At 34.4% G+C, this 15,682-nt stretch overlaps 3 protein-coding genes across 3 annotated transcripts; 2 read left to right on the top strand and 1 right to left on the bottom strand.

The window, feature by feature from the left end:
- Positions 1-8,255: 8,255 nt before the first annotated feature.
- LOC103861898 (ectonucleotide pyrophosphatase/phosphodiesterase family member 3) lies at positions 8,256-12,457 on the top strand. The gene has a single exon (XM_009139609.3). The coding sequence runs from the start codon at positions 10,934-10,936 to the stop codon at positions 12,338-12,340; it is 1,407 nt and encodes a 468-aa protein (XP_009137857.1). The 5' UTR covers positions 8,256-10,933; the 3' UTR covers positions 12,341-12,457.
- Positions 12,458-12,766: 309 nt separating this feature from the next.
- On the top strand, positions 12,767-14,162 carry LOC103861897 (thioredoxin-like 2-2, chloroplastic). Its single transcript, XM_009139608.2, has 4 exons — positions 12,767-13,141; positions 13,316-13,495; positions 13,587-13,751; positions 13,836-14,162. The coding sequence occupies exons 1-4, from the start codon at positions 12,902-12,904 to the stop codon at positions 13,971-13,973; spliced, it is 723 nt and encodes a 240-aa protein (XP_009137856.1). The 5' UTR covers positions 12,767-12,901; the 3' UTR covers positions 13,974-14,162.
- A 281-nt stretch (positions 14,163-14,443) lies between these two features.
- On the bottom strand, positions 14,444-15,593 carry LOC103861896 (cytidine deaminase 1). Its single transcript, XM_009139606.3, has one exon. The coding sequence runs from the start codon at positions 15,512-15,514 to the stop codon at positions 14,591-14,593; it is 924 nt and encodes a 307-aa protein (XP_009137854.1). The 5' UTR covers positions 15,515-15,593; the 3' UTR covers positions 14,444-14,590.
- Positions 15,594-15,682: the final 89 nt, after the last annotated feature.

Genomic DNA, 15,682 nt, shown 5'->3' with positions numbered 1-15,682 from the left:
TATGAGTTCCAAGGGACAAAGGATATTAGAGAAACAAAAGGAAAAGTTAAAAAGAAAGTATGAAGATGTATAATGAAATTTGCATCTACCTTTGTCCCTCACTAGTCTCTTTATTCTCTAGAATTTAATATATTTGTTTTGAAATTTTCAATATTTAGAGTCAAAATGATTAAAATAAAATAGATAAAAAAAAAGTAGAAAACTATACAAAATTGCTTGATTCTTTTAAGAAAATAAATGATTTGAAACTGGAAGAGGAAAAGAACAAAAGAAAAAGCTTAGGTGCTCACTGCCTATAAATATATACATACATACAAACCTAAGAGATTCTTAAATTTTATTTTGTGTGGTGAGGGCTTTGATGGACAGGATCCGCCGAACCCGCCTAGTTTCAAGCTTGCAAACCAATATTGTATGAGCAGTTTTACATCTATGTTGCAAATTCTATATACATATGAGACCAAAAACACATATTAGTATCCGAGAATTAACGATCGTACCGCGAATTGTTGAAACAATTGAGTCTACAGTTTGATTTATATTAAAATGTGAGTGATGGAAACTAGTGTTGCATCGTTGCTTGGCACCACGACAAGTTCTATAACATAAATCTTAGATGAAAACATTGAGAAAGTGGTATCATATGGACAAGTATTTCTATTTTACACTAGGATTAATTGTCTTTATGATCACATATTATTATCATATATGCAGAAGTTGCAACATGGTCCTACTAAAGGGCATCAACATATATTGAAAAGAAAAAGGAAAAAAATATAGAGAGGTGAATGGTCATGATCATCTTCATATTGGTTCCCGAATCAGTTGATCTGATTCAACAGTTATGTACAATGTGTAATGAACATGTGGTAGTGGTAGGGTTTGTCTAACCAATTTGCTTTATATATTTGTATCTTTAATATCAATTATTTCTTGTTCTTCTGATCTGGTTTTATCATCCATACTTACATTATAAAGATAATATCCCAATCAGTTTTACAATTTATTAATATGCTTAATTTTAAACATTCATATTGTCTAAGCAAATAAAACGTGATGGAAGGGCTTATCTACTAAACAGATTCCATGGAGAAACTAAGCATATATACAGCCATTAACATTCACATAACATACCGGGATCTCGATTGTGACATGATGTGTCCAATTCAGAAAGAAAAAAAGACCAAAACCCATGTGTACATAAAAACTTTCAGCTACTCAAGTGGTCTTTAATCCCTTATATATTATTTGACAAGCATTACAACATTTTTTTGTAACCACATGTTATTACTAGAATGATTCTTAGAATCCTTAGAGAAATAGGTTGGTACATCTAAATATATAATAATTTTTTTATTAAACTAACCATAAATATATTATTAATGTGCTTCATTATTTCCATAAATAAAATTACAGAATTACCTAATATGGCTAAAGTATATATGACAATTAATAATTTTGAATAATAAATATTCGATAAAAATAAGTGTGTCTTATATCATATTTGTTTAATTTTAAACTATTAAAATAAATTAAACAACCATAGAAACCATTTAATAAAAATTAAAAGTTTTCTTTATATGTTATATTTTGAATTTTTAAAAATGAGTATAAATTACTAAAACCTTTAAAAGTTTCACATTCAAATTTTGTAATCTATGGTTTAAAATTTTGGCTATGACATGATACAAATAATTAAAAAATCATATAAGTTGAAAGGCTCATTTAATAAGTATTAAAAATAAATAAATATATATATATATATATAAATATATATATATGTATATATATATCATTTTAAATTAAATTATATGTCATATAAGAAAATACATAAATATCTTAATTTTGAAAGTTACTTTGAACAATTTTTTTTGATAAAAATTTGAAAAAATATTGACAACCTAATTTTAAAAAATATTAAAAACTACTTAAACTATTATATTATATAACATATATATATATATATATATATATATATAACATTCATTCCGCGAAAGACGCGGATCTTAACCTAATTTTATAGTATTACTTTACACTATTATCTGACCTTTATTCACAAGGAGAGGACATGGTTTATTGATTTATAATATTTCATATTCTTATATCAGAAAAACCCCTAAAGTTTTCATTCAATCACGGTCCTGAAAACTCACAAAGGAGATATTCTTAACAAAGTTTATTCTGGTAGCTACATATTTTAAAGAAAAATCAGAACTATACTAAGAGTTCGTGTATAACCCATCAAATGAAATACAATGAAAATGGCTTTCAGTCTCGACATCAATCAACGAAACAAATCTAATCACTAAAATTCAAATTATATAGGAACACATATTGCTAAAAAGAAAAACAGATACATAGAGGGGACCTCTCTCTTATCTCACCTCTATTTTTTAGAGAGAGGTTCGCCGTTCTAGCCGGTTTTTTCTCCGGCGACCTTAACCCGTGGTGTTGGGTTTCCTCTCCGGCATGGATGGCTTTGATAGCGTCGTATGGCCGGCTTATGTTCTAGTGTCGCACCTATCCTCTGGTGGACGACCGGCTTTTGGCTTCGGAATCCACGCCTTTCTCTTCGGTGATGGACTGTCGACTTTTGGCTCTGTTTAACATCATCCTCTGGTGTTTGATGGCAGATTAGATCCGGGTTGTACCGGTTTCTGTTGGGTCTCCTCTTTGTTCCAGTAGATTCCGGCTTCGATTATCGACAACGGGTTTTTATTGGAACTCTTTCATCGGAAGAGGAGTTTTTTTTTTGGCTATAGATCCATGGCGTCGTAACGCCTTTCGGCGATGGAAGCTGAAGTGGTGTGGCTTGGTCTCTCTCTTTCATATCTCGTCGCGGCGGAACTCTTTGAACGGTGACCTGTTTCCGGTGTGTTCCGGTGGTTTTCGGATTAGTAGTTCCGGCGGTGACGCGCTGGCCGGTGAATTTCGGTGACGCTCCGACTTTAGGGCACGTGTCCCCTCCTCGCCTTCATGTTTACGCGTGGAAAAGTTCGGATTGAGTTCACCGTTTTTCCTTTGGGCTTTGTTTTTGGCTGGGCCGTTTTCTTTTGTTTGAGCCTTTGTTGTCTTTTTTAGTTCTGGGCGTTTTGGGTCTTCTTTGTATTATTTTCTTTGTTTATTAATAATACCAGATGATAAAAAAAAAAAAAAAGGAACACATATTGCTTTTGTGCACATATCATACTATCCCGGCATGGTTGGAGATGCATACCAAAAAGTTAAAACATAACAAAAATACATGAGTTCTATGAGAATTTTAGTTATTTAAAGTATTTTATATTATTTCATTACATTTTTATCAATTTTGTTAGGACTCAGATTTTATTTTAGTTATATTGGAAGTGAAAGAATAATTAACTTAAGAAATATACTATCAAAATTCACATTTTAATCATATCATCGTATAGTCCATAATCTATTTTGCAAAGTTATATCGTTTCTTCATGAACTATAAGGGGGGGTTAGTGAGAGATTGATTTTTAAAGAGTTGAAGAATTTAAAGATTTAAGTGTTATTGGTAACATGATTCTTAAAGTTCTATAAAGTTTGGTGTTATTAGTATGGTGATTTTACAATTCTATATAAATCTTTTGTTATTCAAAAAGTTAAGTAATTTTAGATTTTGTAATTCTATTAAAACTATGGTGTTATTGGAACAATGATTCATTACATTTTGACTCACTACTCACAACTTTCAAAATACTTGAGTTAACCCATGTATTCCTAAAGTTGAGATGACAAAATCAATATTTTTTTATCAAACATGCAAATATGATATGTGAGAAGCATTATCAATTCCATATAATCTCTTTTATCAAACATGCATATATATAACTATGAAATAGATTCTATGCACAGTCACACTACAACACATCAAAATGATAAACCCAAATTTTTTTATCCATAGTAAAATTATGAAAGAGATTCTACAGTCAGACAACATCACATCAAAATGATAAATCCAGAAATAACACCATCACAAATGAAAATGAGTTATAAATCGTTGTGAGTAGGCTATACTGATTTTTTTTTTTTGAATTCCATTAAAACCTTGGTTTCCTCTGAATTCCATAGGCTATGCTGATTTTTTTTTCTTTATCACTCATTGCAATCTTATGTGAAGTTAATCAATATTAGTAAGAACATACACTAAAAAATATTTATCACAAACAAACAGGTAAACATCAAGGTTCTTGCTACTAGTCTAATCAAATAAAATAATGAAACCAAACGTAAACTTGAAAGCAACATATATAACAATCAAAAACTATTTTAATACATGATATAATGAAAAAAAGAAAAATAGATCATAAAAAAAAAGATAAGAAAAGTGAGAACCAGAGACTTGTATTATCTTCCGAGCTATGATGATGAATAAAAAGCAAAGAACAATTCTATAACGCTCATTTTCTTTATACACAATTGAACATACCTTATTTTGAATATATTATATAAAAAATAGATAAACAATAGTAGACAAAAGTTAACATAAATCACAATAAGTCATCGCCAATCAAACTAAAGAATATATGGATTCTATAAATATGGAAAGACATATTGTCAGAATCAATGAAAATATTTACAGAATTAGAATCCTCTTGATTTTTGAAATCAGTGTAAATTATCTCCCCACTAACCCCCCTTAGATTATGTCAATTCCAGATAGTCCATCATGATCAATAATTCTCATTTTCAATCATGCGAGAAGAAAACAATAACACAAAATTGGATTATCAAAATTTTGGTGTTTTTGGGAAAACAAATCTCATATGCTCCAAGATTGTCGGATCCTCATTCTCTTCCACAACATTAATTGTTATGATTATTTATTGTGATTTTAAGTTTTTAGTAGTTTATATAGTGTTATTAAGATACTCATGTTTTAAACATGTGTTACATTTCTGTATTTTGGGATATTTCTATTATTAAAATTATTAACTACAAATAAAAAAATTGGTTAGAAATGGATACCCGCATTCTTTTCTTTTTCTTTTGTGCAAAGTGTTATTTTAATTAATTAACAAATAACGAGATCAATATAAATGGAAAGTAAAGTCTCTTTTGCAATTGCACCATGCTACTGATTTCTTTTGGACAAAAACAAAAGTAGTTGAATTTTTTTTTGTTGGTATATGAAAGATATCATAAATAATTCTATGGAACTCTTTTGTCTGTGACTCTGAATTGATTGGTTTGGTTTGATTAGCTATTAAAAAGTTGCTAAAGCCTAACTCCTAGCTCGATGAAGGGTAGATCTACTGCCAAAGCTTCTGTCATTAATGGTGATCAGATCTTAGTGTTGATTCGGTAAGTTGAAGTACAGATTCATCAAATCCAGAAATCTTAATTCTATAATTGGTTTTAATAATATCCGATCATACGTATATTTCTGATGTTTTTGTTCCAACATGTTTATTATATTGTTTGTATGGTCAATTCATAGAGAGCAATTCAATGGGACTACTCTATTATTGTGAAACAATTTTATTTGCTTTCAATTGCTAAAGAAAACAAGAATGCCCCACTTCCTGTATTTTTCCAAATTAGTAAAAATAGAATAAATAAACACTAAATATATATATAATTTTTAATTGAAAATCGAATGATATTGCTACCATATCAGTTTTTTTTTCTTGTCAAAATCAATCCTCTTTTTTTTACATCCTCATTCAACCGCGAACCAGCCCGTTCGTCACTCTTGAAAAATTCAAAGATATGTGTTACATAATTTATTTTAAGTTATCATTATTTCTTCCTCAAGATAACTATACATTTACCTATAAAATTCAAAGATGTTTTAATGAGCTAGCTCGTGTATAGCTTTAACGATTATGCATTTTTTTGAACCACTAAGCAACAGCTTTTATTGACAAGTATGGCATCTTAAAGTTGAAAAAAAAAATACGGCATGTTATTTATCTTGGTAACCAGAAGTTAACCCTAAGGATCAATACACACAAGTGGTTTATCACTACTTTATTTTATCGAATGCCGTTAAAACCTTCGATGCCACATATAATGGCAAGAGTCTCCTTCACCCATCGTAAAATATAACGTTATTTTCACAGATTTAGTGTTTTCATTAATGTGTTAAAAAAAAGTGTTTTCATTAATATATACCTAGACACCTCATAGATCTTCATCGTCTAGGTATCAAGACGCTTCAAAGGTCTCCCCCTGGTTTCTCAAACTTCTCTTCTCAACTACAAAATTAATCAGTTATGTTGTAAATTGCTAATTTCACTTAATTTTTATGTGTAAATAATGTAATAATGTAAATACCCTAAACAGTAGTCATTTGAGAAAGTGGAAAATTGAAATGAATAATTAACCAATTTGCCTGAGCTTTTTGACCAATTTGGTGGCAACATATGAGTTGATGGAAAAAGAAAAGAGAAGTTGAATAGCATAAAAACATTAAATCAAATGAGCTAATCAGTGAAAGAAGATGTTTCACCTAATATGGATTCTCCATCTTCACAAAACTACAAATGAAAACATCAGATTATGACTAATTACTTTTTTTTCTTCTACAAAGATCATGATACATTTATAATCCTTACTAATCAACAAACTGAAAAAAACATTTATACTTTGGAAATTTATGATGAAAATCCAACAACCCATCTTTTTATTTTTTGAAACACTATCCAACAACCCATCAAAGAGTAACTTTCGTGTCTTTGCTTATCTGTTGACTTTTTACTGTCTAACTCTTACTTTTTTCAACAAAATCATTTTCTACAGCTGCAAGGATTCTCATTTTTATTGTTTTTTACAATATACTAGGTCCTTGTCTGCGCTACGCGCGGATAGTATTTTGATTTTTTTTCATATTTTTGTACTATTATGTCAATTGTTTAGTTTTCTAAAATGTTATGTTTTTACTATAAATTTGGAATTAAAAATCTAATTTTTCCTTACTGTAAAGTAAGTTAATTTTTTGAATCTTACCACAACACATTATACACGACGATAATATAGTTGGTCTTTATATTCTTATTTGGTGTAATATTGAAAATTTTGATGGTTTGTTTAAATAGTTTTCTTAAATTATATATTTTAGGATTGATTTTCGTGACTATATTCTATAATTGTCTAAAAAATTGTTTGTCCCATATAGACATCTACATAAATATGAACTTCTGATAAATTTGTTCATTGGGATATTTAGTTTCACTTTCAACTTTATTCTCTTTTTTGGCATCCTCATGCTAGCTTGTGGGGCTAGCCAACTTGGTGCAAAAGGGTTTACAAAACCTGATCGAGATGCGCGTGATCGGACACCTTTTGCTAGGCTATTCGTACGGAATTTTAAAGATCTAGGAATATAGGCAATAGAAAGTTCAGAAAATTCGTTGGATACAGCCTGTATTTCGTCGAGCTCCGAGTCCAACGCAGGCTAATCTTCCTCCTTTTGAATGAGTATAACCAGTTGTTCACAGTCGATTGAAAGACCATCTCTCTGTGTCCAAACTTCAGTATCACTTGCATTGCCCATAGTAAACCTTCAGCTTTTGCAGTGGTGATTTGGTGCGTGTATATCGGCCCTTGCTCCAAACAGCATTGGAAAGTCACCATCCATTAACACAAAGCCAAGTCCAGATATGTCTCTTTCATTTATCCAGGATGTCTAGCAGGAGCGTTTCTTTACGTAGGAACAGTTGTGTCCGTTACCTCAACTCCCATATCAATCTCCATAATCTCGTCTATACGCTGAGCTATCCTCCAACACTCTGCTTTAATTTTATTCGCTAACGGGAAAGACATAATTCCTACGACACTATTAATGATTGTTTTTTTTGTAACACCGATACGGCAAACTTATATTTTATTTAACAAAACTCTTATTTTAATTTTGTATTAAAGAATCAATCATATTTTATATTATCCATAATTTTAGTAAATTTGCTTATTTGTCATGTTTTTATTAGGTTTTAGCTAAATTATTGATTTATTATTTATTTTTAGCTAAGTCACTAATTTATTAATTTAAAAAATACCCTTAATTAATGTTATATATATATATTAAAAATGAATTTTATTTTAATAATATTAAATTTCTATTTTATATTAAAATTTAGTTAGTTTTTCTTATTTGTCATATTTTATTAGGTTTTAGACTTTTAGATAGGTTTTTGATTTATTATTAATTTCTAACTGATTCGCTAATGTGTTAATTAAAACAATACCCTTAATGAATTTTATATATAATTAAAAACGAATATTATTTTAATCATATAAAATTATATGTTATATTAATATTAAATATTTGATTCTAAAATAATATAATAAAATTATAAAAAATATAAAAATAAGATAATTCTTATATATATTTTGTTGCTATCTGAAAATAATATTTTTATTATAAAAGTTAAAAAGATACAAAAAATTATAATTAAATATTATTCAAGAAAAAAATATTTATATAAATATATTTTCTAAACTATTTCTAAGAATTCATAGATGTGGATCTCAGACCTATGAATGGGGATATTCTCGAAACTCACAAAGAAAAAAGGAAGTGAGTTAGACAAAAAGAGAAGTATGTAGAAAAGGAATAAATAAATTAATCAAATTCCGGTTGAGTGTTTTAAGAAATTTAACACGGGATGTTTAGAACACGGGATTATGCTTATGAGAGAGTGGCTCGGGAGTGGGCTAGGAGATGGGTCTAATGGGCTGCGAATTGTTGAATTTTTTTTTTAATTGCAAGCCCACTTCGTAATGGCATATTGGTTGGTCATGAATATTTGTGCACATGTGGATATGTTTAGGAAGCAATGATTTAGCTCCTTTTATATAGTAGGATTATTAACACTGATATTATAAAAAAAAAATTAATCATCTAAAATGAAACCAAAGTCCATACGAATTACTGTCTTTGAAAAATAGGAAAAATATATCATTTTATAAATTCAACCAAGAGATCAAGGTAAAGTAAAAAAAAAGTTACTGATTCCATAAAAGAGGTCGAAAAATTTATTAGATGCTTTCATTACTTTTTGCTCATCCCTAATCGGCGACGATGATGAACTTGGGATGATGTGTGAATTAAGTAAATTATCTCATTGATATTCAAAAAAAATTTTGGTTGGTGCTCCTTTATAAAGCTTTTGTGATTATTATGTTATGGAAAGTGGACCTGTTATTAAAGGAACACACACACATATATGATATACCCAAGCTGTCCAGGAAAAAAATTGACAAATAAAAATAAGAAACTAACGAAAAGAAGGGGTCAAGAACGAATCTAGGGACCTAGCTAACAATATGTGGTTTACTTTGTAGACTTTTTACTTGTTGTTCAAAAAAAAAAAGACTTTTTACTTGTTTTCTCAAAGTGAACTAAACTGATGCTCGAAACAAAGTGTTCAATATGTTTTACAAGAATTTATGGCCAAATGTGACTGTTTACATGACTTTTCTTTGCATTTGTATATGTCCCTTCACAAAAAAAATACAAAAGGTTAAAATATAGATTTCATTCTACGAATTTGAAATCAACTTGTCATGATTAGAATATAAAATTTCAATCCTTCATAATTATCATCCATTAAATGAAAGAGAACTAAAAAGTTGTGTACTTTCAAAATAGAAGCAGGAGCTACATATCAGAGATTCTTCCAACATTTACCAAGTACCTAACCGGTTTACCTACAACCTTTTTTTTTTTTTTTTTGAACAACTCCGGTTTACCTACAACCTTAACATTAAACTTTATCCACTAGATTTATGGTCCTAAATTCGTAATCATGAGATGGACACAACAAGTCCAGTTTATTCTCAGGTTGTGAGTCCATGGGTTAGAGCTATAGGACAAAATACAAATCACTATCATTAACCAACAAACACATTTATCTTACTCTAATCAATTTTTTTGCCGATATCACTATTATCTTACTCTAATCAAACCAGACTATATATCCTTGTTCGTCAGGAAAGCCACAAAGTTTGAATCATCTTCCATCATTAAACCAAGCAATGAAACTACATACGCACTATCATTTTTCTTGTTAAGACTCCACAAGTCCGATTAGTTAATAATAATGTATGTAAAGTTGTAAACTAGAAGAATATAATTTAAAACTGGGAGGAAAAAGATTATAAAAACTCGTATGACTAGTCGTATGACTAGCCTTCTTAATTTTAGACACCTGATACCACAACTTGGATGCTCATTATGTTATAGTCATACCAGTGTACCAAGGTTGTCCTGCTCTGTTTGCTTAGCTTGACTTTTTTTTTGCTTAGCTAGTTAGATTTGCTAAAGGTAACTTCCTACACAAGAAAAGCTTAGTCTCCAGCAGATTAAGCCTGAATGATTTCACTTTTGCTAACTTTCTGAAGGCAACTTTGCTAACTTCGAAACACAGTAACCAAAATCTGCCACATTGTCAGAATATCTTCAGACACACTCATACATATACATAGGAAGCTCAGACTTAATCAGACCCGTTCCAATAACAACTATCGTAACATTTGTCTAGAGATAACAAAAAAAAGATGACATGTTCCACACTCTCTTTAGCTGTTGACTAATCAATGGTTGGCTTGTTACGTGGCAGATTCACGAGCGTCCATAAGAATCACGATCCGTGTAAAACGTAACGTGCAAGTCACTCCAAGACTTGGTCTCATTGGCATATCACTTTTCTTTCCATCTGACCTCAAAAAAACTCTGATCAACGTTTGCAAAGGTTTTTTTTGAGAAACATCACATCCCATCGGTTTAAGGATCGGAACCGTTTTAGTTATCGTCCTTTATTGTCGGAATGTTCGTTTTTAACGTTGGAGTAATATTTCCCTTTATTTGAAGAGATTACGTTTAGATTTATAGGTTTACCCGAGATCTTGACTGTAAGGTACGGTATCTTCTATTTTGTTTGTAAAGAAGTTACACTTTAGCTACACCAGAGAAGAAGCAATGATCTCCGGCGACACATTATCAGCTAAGAACCACAAAGCTTTACTACCAGAAGAAGACCCACCAAGCCAATCGATAGCACCTCAAGACAACAACAACGGAGCTTCTTCCACTATCTCCATCTCAAGCTGCTTCATCTTCACATCTCTCCTTATCATCACCTGCGTCACTCTCTCTGCCGTTTTCGCCTTCGTATTCTTCTCTTCCCACACACTCAAGAAACTCGACAAGCCCGTGGTTCTATTGATATCCTCAGACGGGTTTCGTTTCGGGTACCAACTCAAGACCGAGCTACCGAACATACACCGGTTAATCACCAACGGAACAGAAGCAGAAACCGGTTTAATCCCGGTTTTTCCAACACTAACTTTCCCTAACCATTACTCTATCGTCACAGGACTGTACCCTGCGTACCACGGCATCATCAACAACAAGTTTACGGACCCTGAAACAGGGAATGTTTTCACAATGGCTAGCCACGAGCCAGAGTGGTGGTTAGGCGAGCCGTTGTGGGAGACAGTAGTGAACCAAGGGCTCAAGGCAGCTTCTTACTTCTGGCCTGGCTCTGAGGTACACAAAGGCTCTTGGGATTGCCCTAAAGGTTTCTGTCAAAACTACAATGAGTCTGTTCCTTTTGATGATAGGGTTGATACCATCTTGAGCTACTTCGATTTGCCTAGTACCGAAATCCCTAGCTTCATGACGCTTTATTTCGAAGATCCGGACCATCAGGGTCACCAGGTTGGCCCTGATGATCCTCGGATCACTGAAGCTATAGTCAACATTGACCGTTTGATCGGTAGATTAATCAATGGGTTAGAGAGAAGAGGGATCTTTGAGGATGTGACTATGATCATGGTTGGTGATCATGGCATGGTTGGAACATGTGACAAGAAACTCATCTTTCTTGATGATCTATCTCCATGGATCAAGATCCCAAGCAGCTGGGTGCATGACTACACTCCCTTGCTAGCTATTAAACCACCTTTGGGACACAATGCAGCTGACATAGTGGGTAAGATCAAAGAAGGTTTGAACTCAGGTGAAGTAGAGAACGGTAAGTACTTGAAGGTTTATCTCAAAGAGGACTTACCTAGCAGGCTGCATTACACGGAGAGTGAGAGGGTCCCACCTATCATAGGACTAGTTGATGAGGGCTTCAAGGTTGAGCAGAAGAGGAGTGAAGCTTATAAAGAGTGTGGTGGAGCTCATGGGTATGACAATGCTTTCTTCTCGATGAGGACTATATTCATTGGGCATGGTCCTATGTTTGCTAAAGGAAGGAAAGTGCCTTCTTTTGAGAATGTTGAGATATATAATGTCATTAGTACGATTCTAGGGCTTAAGGCTGCACCTAACAATGGGTCTCATGAGTTTCCTTCAAGCGTTCTCTTGCCACGCACGTAAGTAGACTTAGTGTGAGTTCATTCTTTTTGTCTATAAGAGGCAGCCTGGAACCTACAACTGCGTTTTAAGCCGCAGCTGAAACGTTTATGCGCTTTGATATATTAGACGTTTTATGCATTTTCATCTGTATCTTGTTTTGGTGCGATTGAACAAGTAATTCTATTAAATGTAATTGTTATATATTTTGGTGTCTATAATTGTCAAAAAATTTAGTCAACAATTTTAATGTAACATTTTCAATTTAAATGAACAATTATATTTTGGCATTTAAGTTAGTTTTCTTGTGTGTAAATAAAATCATTATTGTTCTGCGTTCTGCGTCAAAACACGATTGAACAGAGAAACAAAGCGCGTTTAGACATTTTCAACGCAAACGCAACAAAAAAACGCCAAATAAAAGACGGCGTCCAAAACGCACATGATGAGAGAAACATAACTGGATTCTATCTGAACCAGACAGTTTCTGATCTTCTTACAGAAATCTTCTTTTCTCCGGAGGATCCCTCGGAGCTAAGAACCATCTCCTTCTCTTCTCTATCTCTCTGCGTGGGTGAAATTTTGATGGCTGGAGTTGTGCGATTATCAACGACGTCGGTTCAGACCCTTGGCGTCTCTTCTTCGCCCTTCACCTCCTTTGCAGCCACTCTCAGTTCTCCTTGCTTACCTCCGAATCTGAATTCCGACAAGAGATTGCGTCACCTCTCATCTTCTCCCTCGTGCTCGTCTCCTCATTACTCAGCTTCTGGTCTTAGAAGCCATAGCCTCCTTAGACGTCCCAACAGCAAAGTGGTTCGTGTCAAGGTGAAAACTTTCTTGTCTTTTTAGCACAATCTGCTCGTTATTCGAATACCCTTTTGGAAAATGATTGGTTCTTGAGCTCAGATGATTACAAAATAAGTGTAAAGTTTCGGTTTTTGATTAGAAAGGGTGATGCTTTAGGCCATAATTTGAGTGTATGATGTGTTTGTGGTATAGGTAGATGAGAGTGTTACCGAGGCAGAGCCACCTAAATGGTGGGAGAGGAATGCTCCAAACATGGTAGATATTCATTCTACCGAAGAATTTTTGAAGGCTTTGAGCGAAGCGGGGGAAAGACTAGTGATTGTAGAGTTCTATGGAACTTGGTGTGCTTCTTGTAGAGCATTGTTCCCTAAGGTTTAGTTCCAAAGTTACCTTTGTGGCTCATTAGTTTTGTGATTCTGAGATGGATGAAAGATGTTTTGTGTCTTGTTCAAAATATTTTCAGCTTTGCAAAACGGCGGTGGAGAATCCTAATATAGTGTTCCTCAAAGTCAACTTTGATGAGAATAAACCCATGTGCAAGAGTTTGAACGTGAAGGTGCTTCCTTACTTCCACTTTTACCGTGGAGCTGATGGCCAGCTCGAGTCCTTCTCATGTTCTCTTGCTAAGGTAAAGAAAGCTGCTCATACACATCAAAACCTATTGAACGTGTTTGGTTTGACATTCTCTTCTTTATTTTTTTTGTTATTTCAGTTTCAGAAGATAAAAGATGGCATCAGACTACACAATACGGATCGTTGCAGCATCGGTCCAGCCAAGGGACCTGAAGGGTTTACGTTGGAATCTTTATCTGTGCAGACGAATGCAGCCAAACCAGCTGGATCAAGTTGAAATGCCAGATACTGAGCTTAATATTCTGTATATCCGAGATCTTCTGCTACTGTAACAATCTTTGGTTGCTGAAGCAAATACTGAGCTTAATATTCTGTATATCAGTAATTTTTTGGTATAAAAGGATAACTCCTGAAGCATGTTATGATTCTTTTGCCAATAGGCAAATTGCAAATGTTGCAGCATCTATTGCCACTGGTCTTTATTGCTACAAACTACAAAGCATATAAGTTATCGATGTGTGATGCATGTGTGAGGTTTGGCAAGTCTAGTTTAGCAACCGGTCCACCTCTCCGTCTTCTTTAGCTTGATAATATAGCATATGGTTATAAGTCTACTCCTGGGAGAATGAACAGCTGCTCTGATATGACTCTGCTTCGTTGGTCCTCACACTCTGTATTCTTCTACTAACCGACGTATCCAGTGGTATTCTGATTGGGGTTTTGGCTGGTTTGCTGAAAGTTTATGACTTTACAAACAAAACATTGGTTTTTTTATCATCATCATCATCAACAACAACATCACATAAACATTGCATCAAATTGAAAGTTCATGACTTTAATTTACGAACAAAAGCTTTAGTTTTTATTAGCTTCTCACAAGAATCTCAGCACCCTTTAACAATGAAACACCTCGAAATCGCATTTCGGAGCAATAACCTGCAAAAGCATCCTCGCCGTATGCTCCTGACGCACCACCGCATCTCTCTTCTCCACCAACACCGCTCCAACGATCCTCTCAAACCCTCCTCCTCCACCATTCGCCACGAAATCAACCAGCGCCGCTTGCACAGGCCCCAAGCTAGGATTATACGCAGCTGACTCCATGTACCATCCTCTGTACACTCTCCCTTCGCAATCCACCAGCGCCACTCCCGACGGACACCGACTATACGGCGCGTAAGATCTATTCGCAGCCGTTAAAGCCGTTAGCTTTAAATCGGAATCTACATGACCGTTGGTGACACCTAAGAGAGTGAGACGGTTATCGTGTGGCTCGAGGAGTAAAGGAACGTCTCTCTCGAGGAGATCGTTAGGGCCGAATCTGTGCGGCAAAATGCTCTCTAAACGCACGTATCCGTCTTCTTCTTTCTCCGTAACGGCGTCGTTTTCATCCTTAACGGCGTTTTCTTTATCCGTCACGGTGTCGCGGAAGGCGTTTGGATCGGTGATTAGGATTTTGATATCGGGGGCGTCGCGGATCTCCTGGAGGAACTGGCGGCAGTGGCCGCAGGGAGCGGCGGAGACGGAGAAGTGGCGGAGGTTCGGCTCGGAGTTGAGCGTGAGGTTGGTGACGAGGAACTGCTCGGCGTGGATCGAGTGGTGGAGAGGGAGGCCTGGGAACTCGACGTTGACGCCTACGAAGATCCGACCCGATGATCCGAGTCCGACTGCTGAGACCGGGAATTTCGAGATCGGAGGGCGAGCGAGGGGTTTCGCTGGGTTGACGAGCAGAGGGAGGAGGTTGACGACGGAGACGCCGTGTCGTTTCGCGGCGGATTCGGCTTCTTCGGCGTGGATAAGGAAGCTGGGCCGATCCATTATCTGAGAGTTTATTTCGGGTCGGGTCGGATCCACGTGGGGATTTATATTTATGGATCCCGGGACGGAAATGAGAAGCGGAAGCTAGTATTTATACGCTGGACTATTCGTTAAGACGTTAATGGGCTCAGTTTATCAAGACTCGTGACCCATTTAGTTTAGTAGAAA

Source organism: Brassica rapa, chromosome A03 (assembly GCF_000309985.2).
Source record: "Brassica rapa cultivar Chiifu-401-42 chromosome A03, CAAS_Brap_v3.01, whole genome shotgun sequence".
Taxonomy (NCBI): domain Eukaryota; kingdom Viridiplantae; phylum Streptophyta; class Magnoliopsida; order Brassicales; family Brassicaceae; genus Brassica; species Brassica rapa.
This window is presented reverse-complemented; position numbering and strand designations above follow the sequence as displayed.

Excerpts from the sequence above, each read along its gene's own strand:
- LOC103861898 (XM_009139609.3), top strand. The coding sequence starts at position 10,934 with ATGATCTCCGGCGACACATTATCAGCTAAGAACCACAAAGCTTTACTA.
- LOC103861897 (XM_009139608.2), top strand. The coding sequence starts at position 12,902 with ATGGCTGGAGTTGTGCGATTATCAACGACGTCGGTTCAGACCCTTGGC. Across the intron at positions 13,496-13,586 it reads GTAGAGCATTGTTCCCTAAG|CTTTGCAAAACGGCGGTGGA; the intron begins GTTTAGTTCCAA and ends AAATATTTTCAG. Across the intron at positions 13,752-13,835 it reads TCTCATGTTCTCTTGCTAAG|TTTCAGAAGATAAAAGATGG; the intron begins GTAAAGAAAGCT and ends TTGTTATTTCAG.
- LOC103861896 (XM_009139606.3), bottom strand. The coding sequence starts at position 15,514 with ATGGATCGGCCCAGCTTCCTTATCCACGCCGAAGAAGCCGAATCCGCC.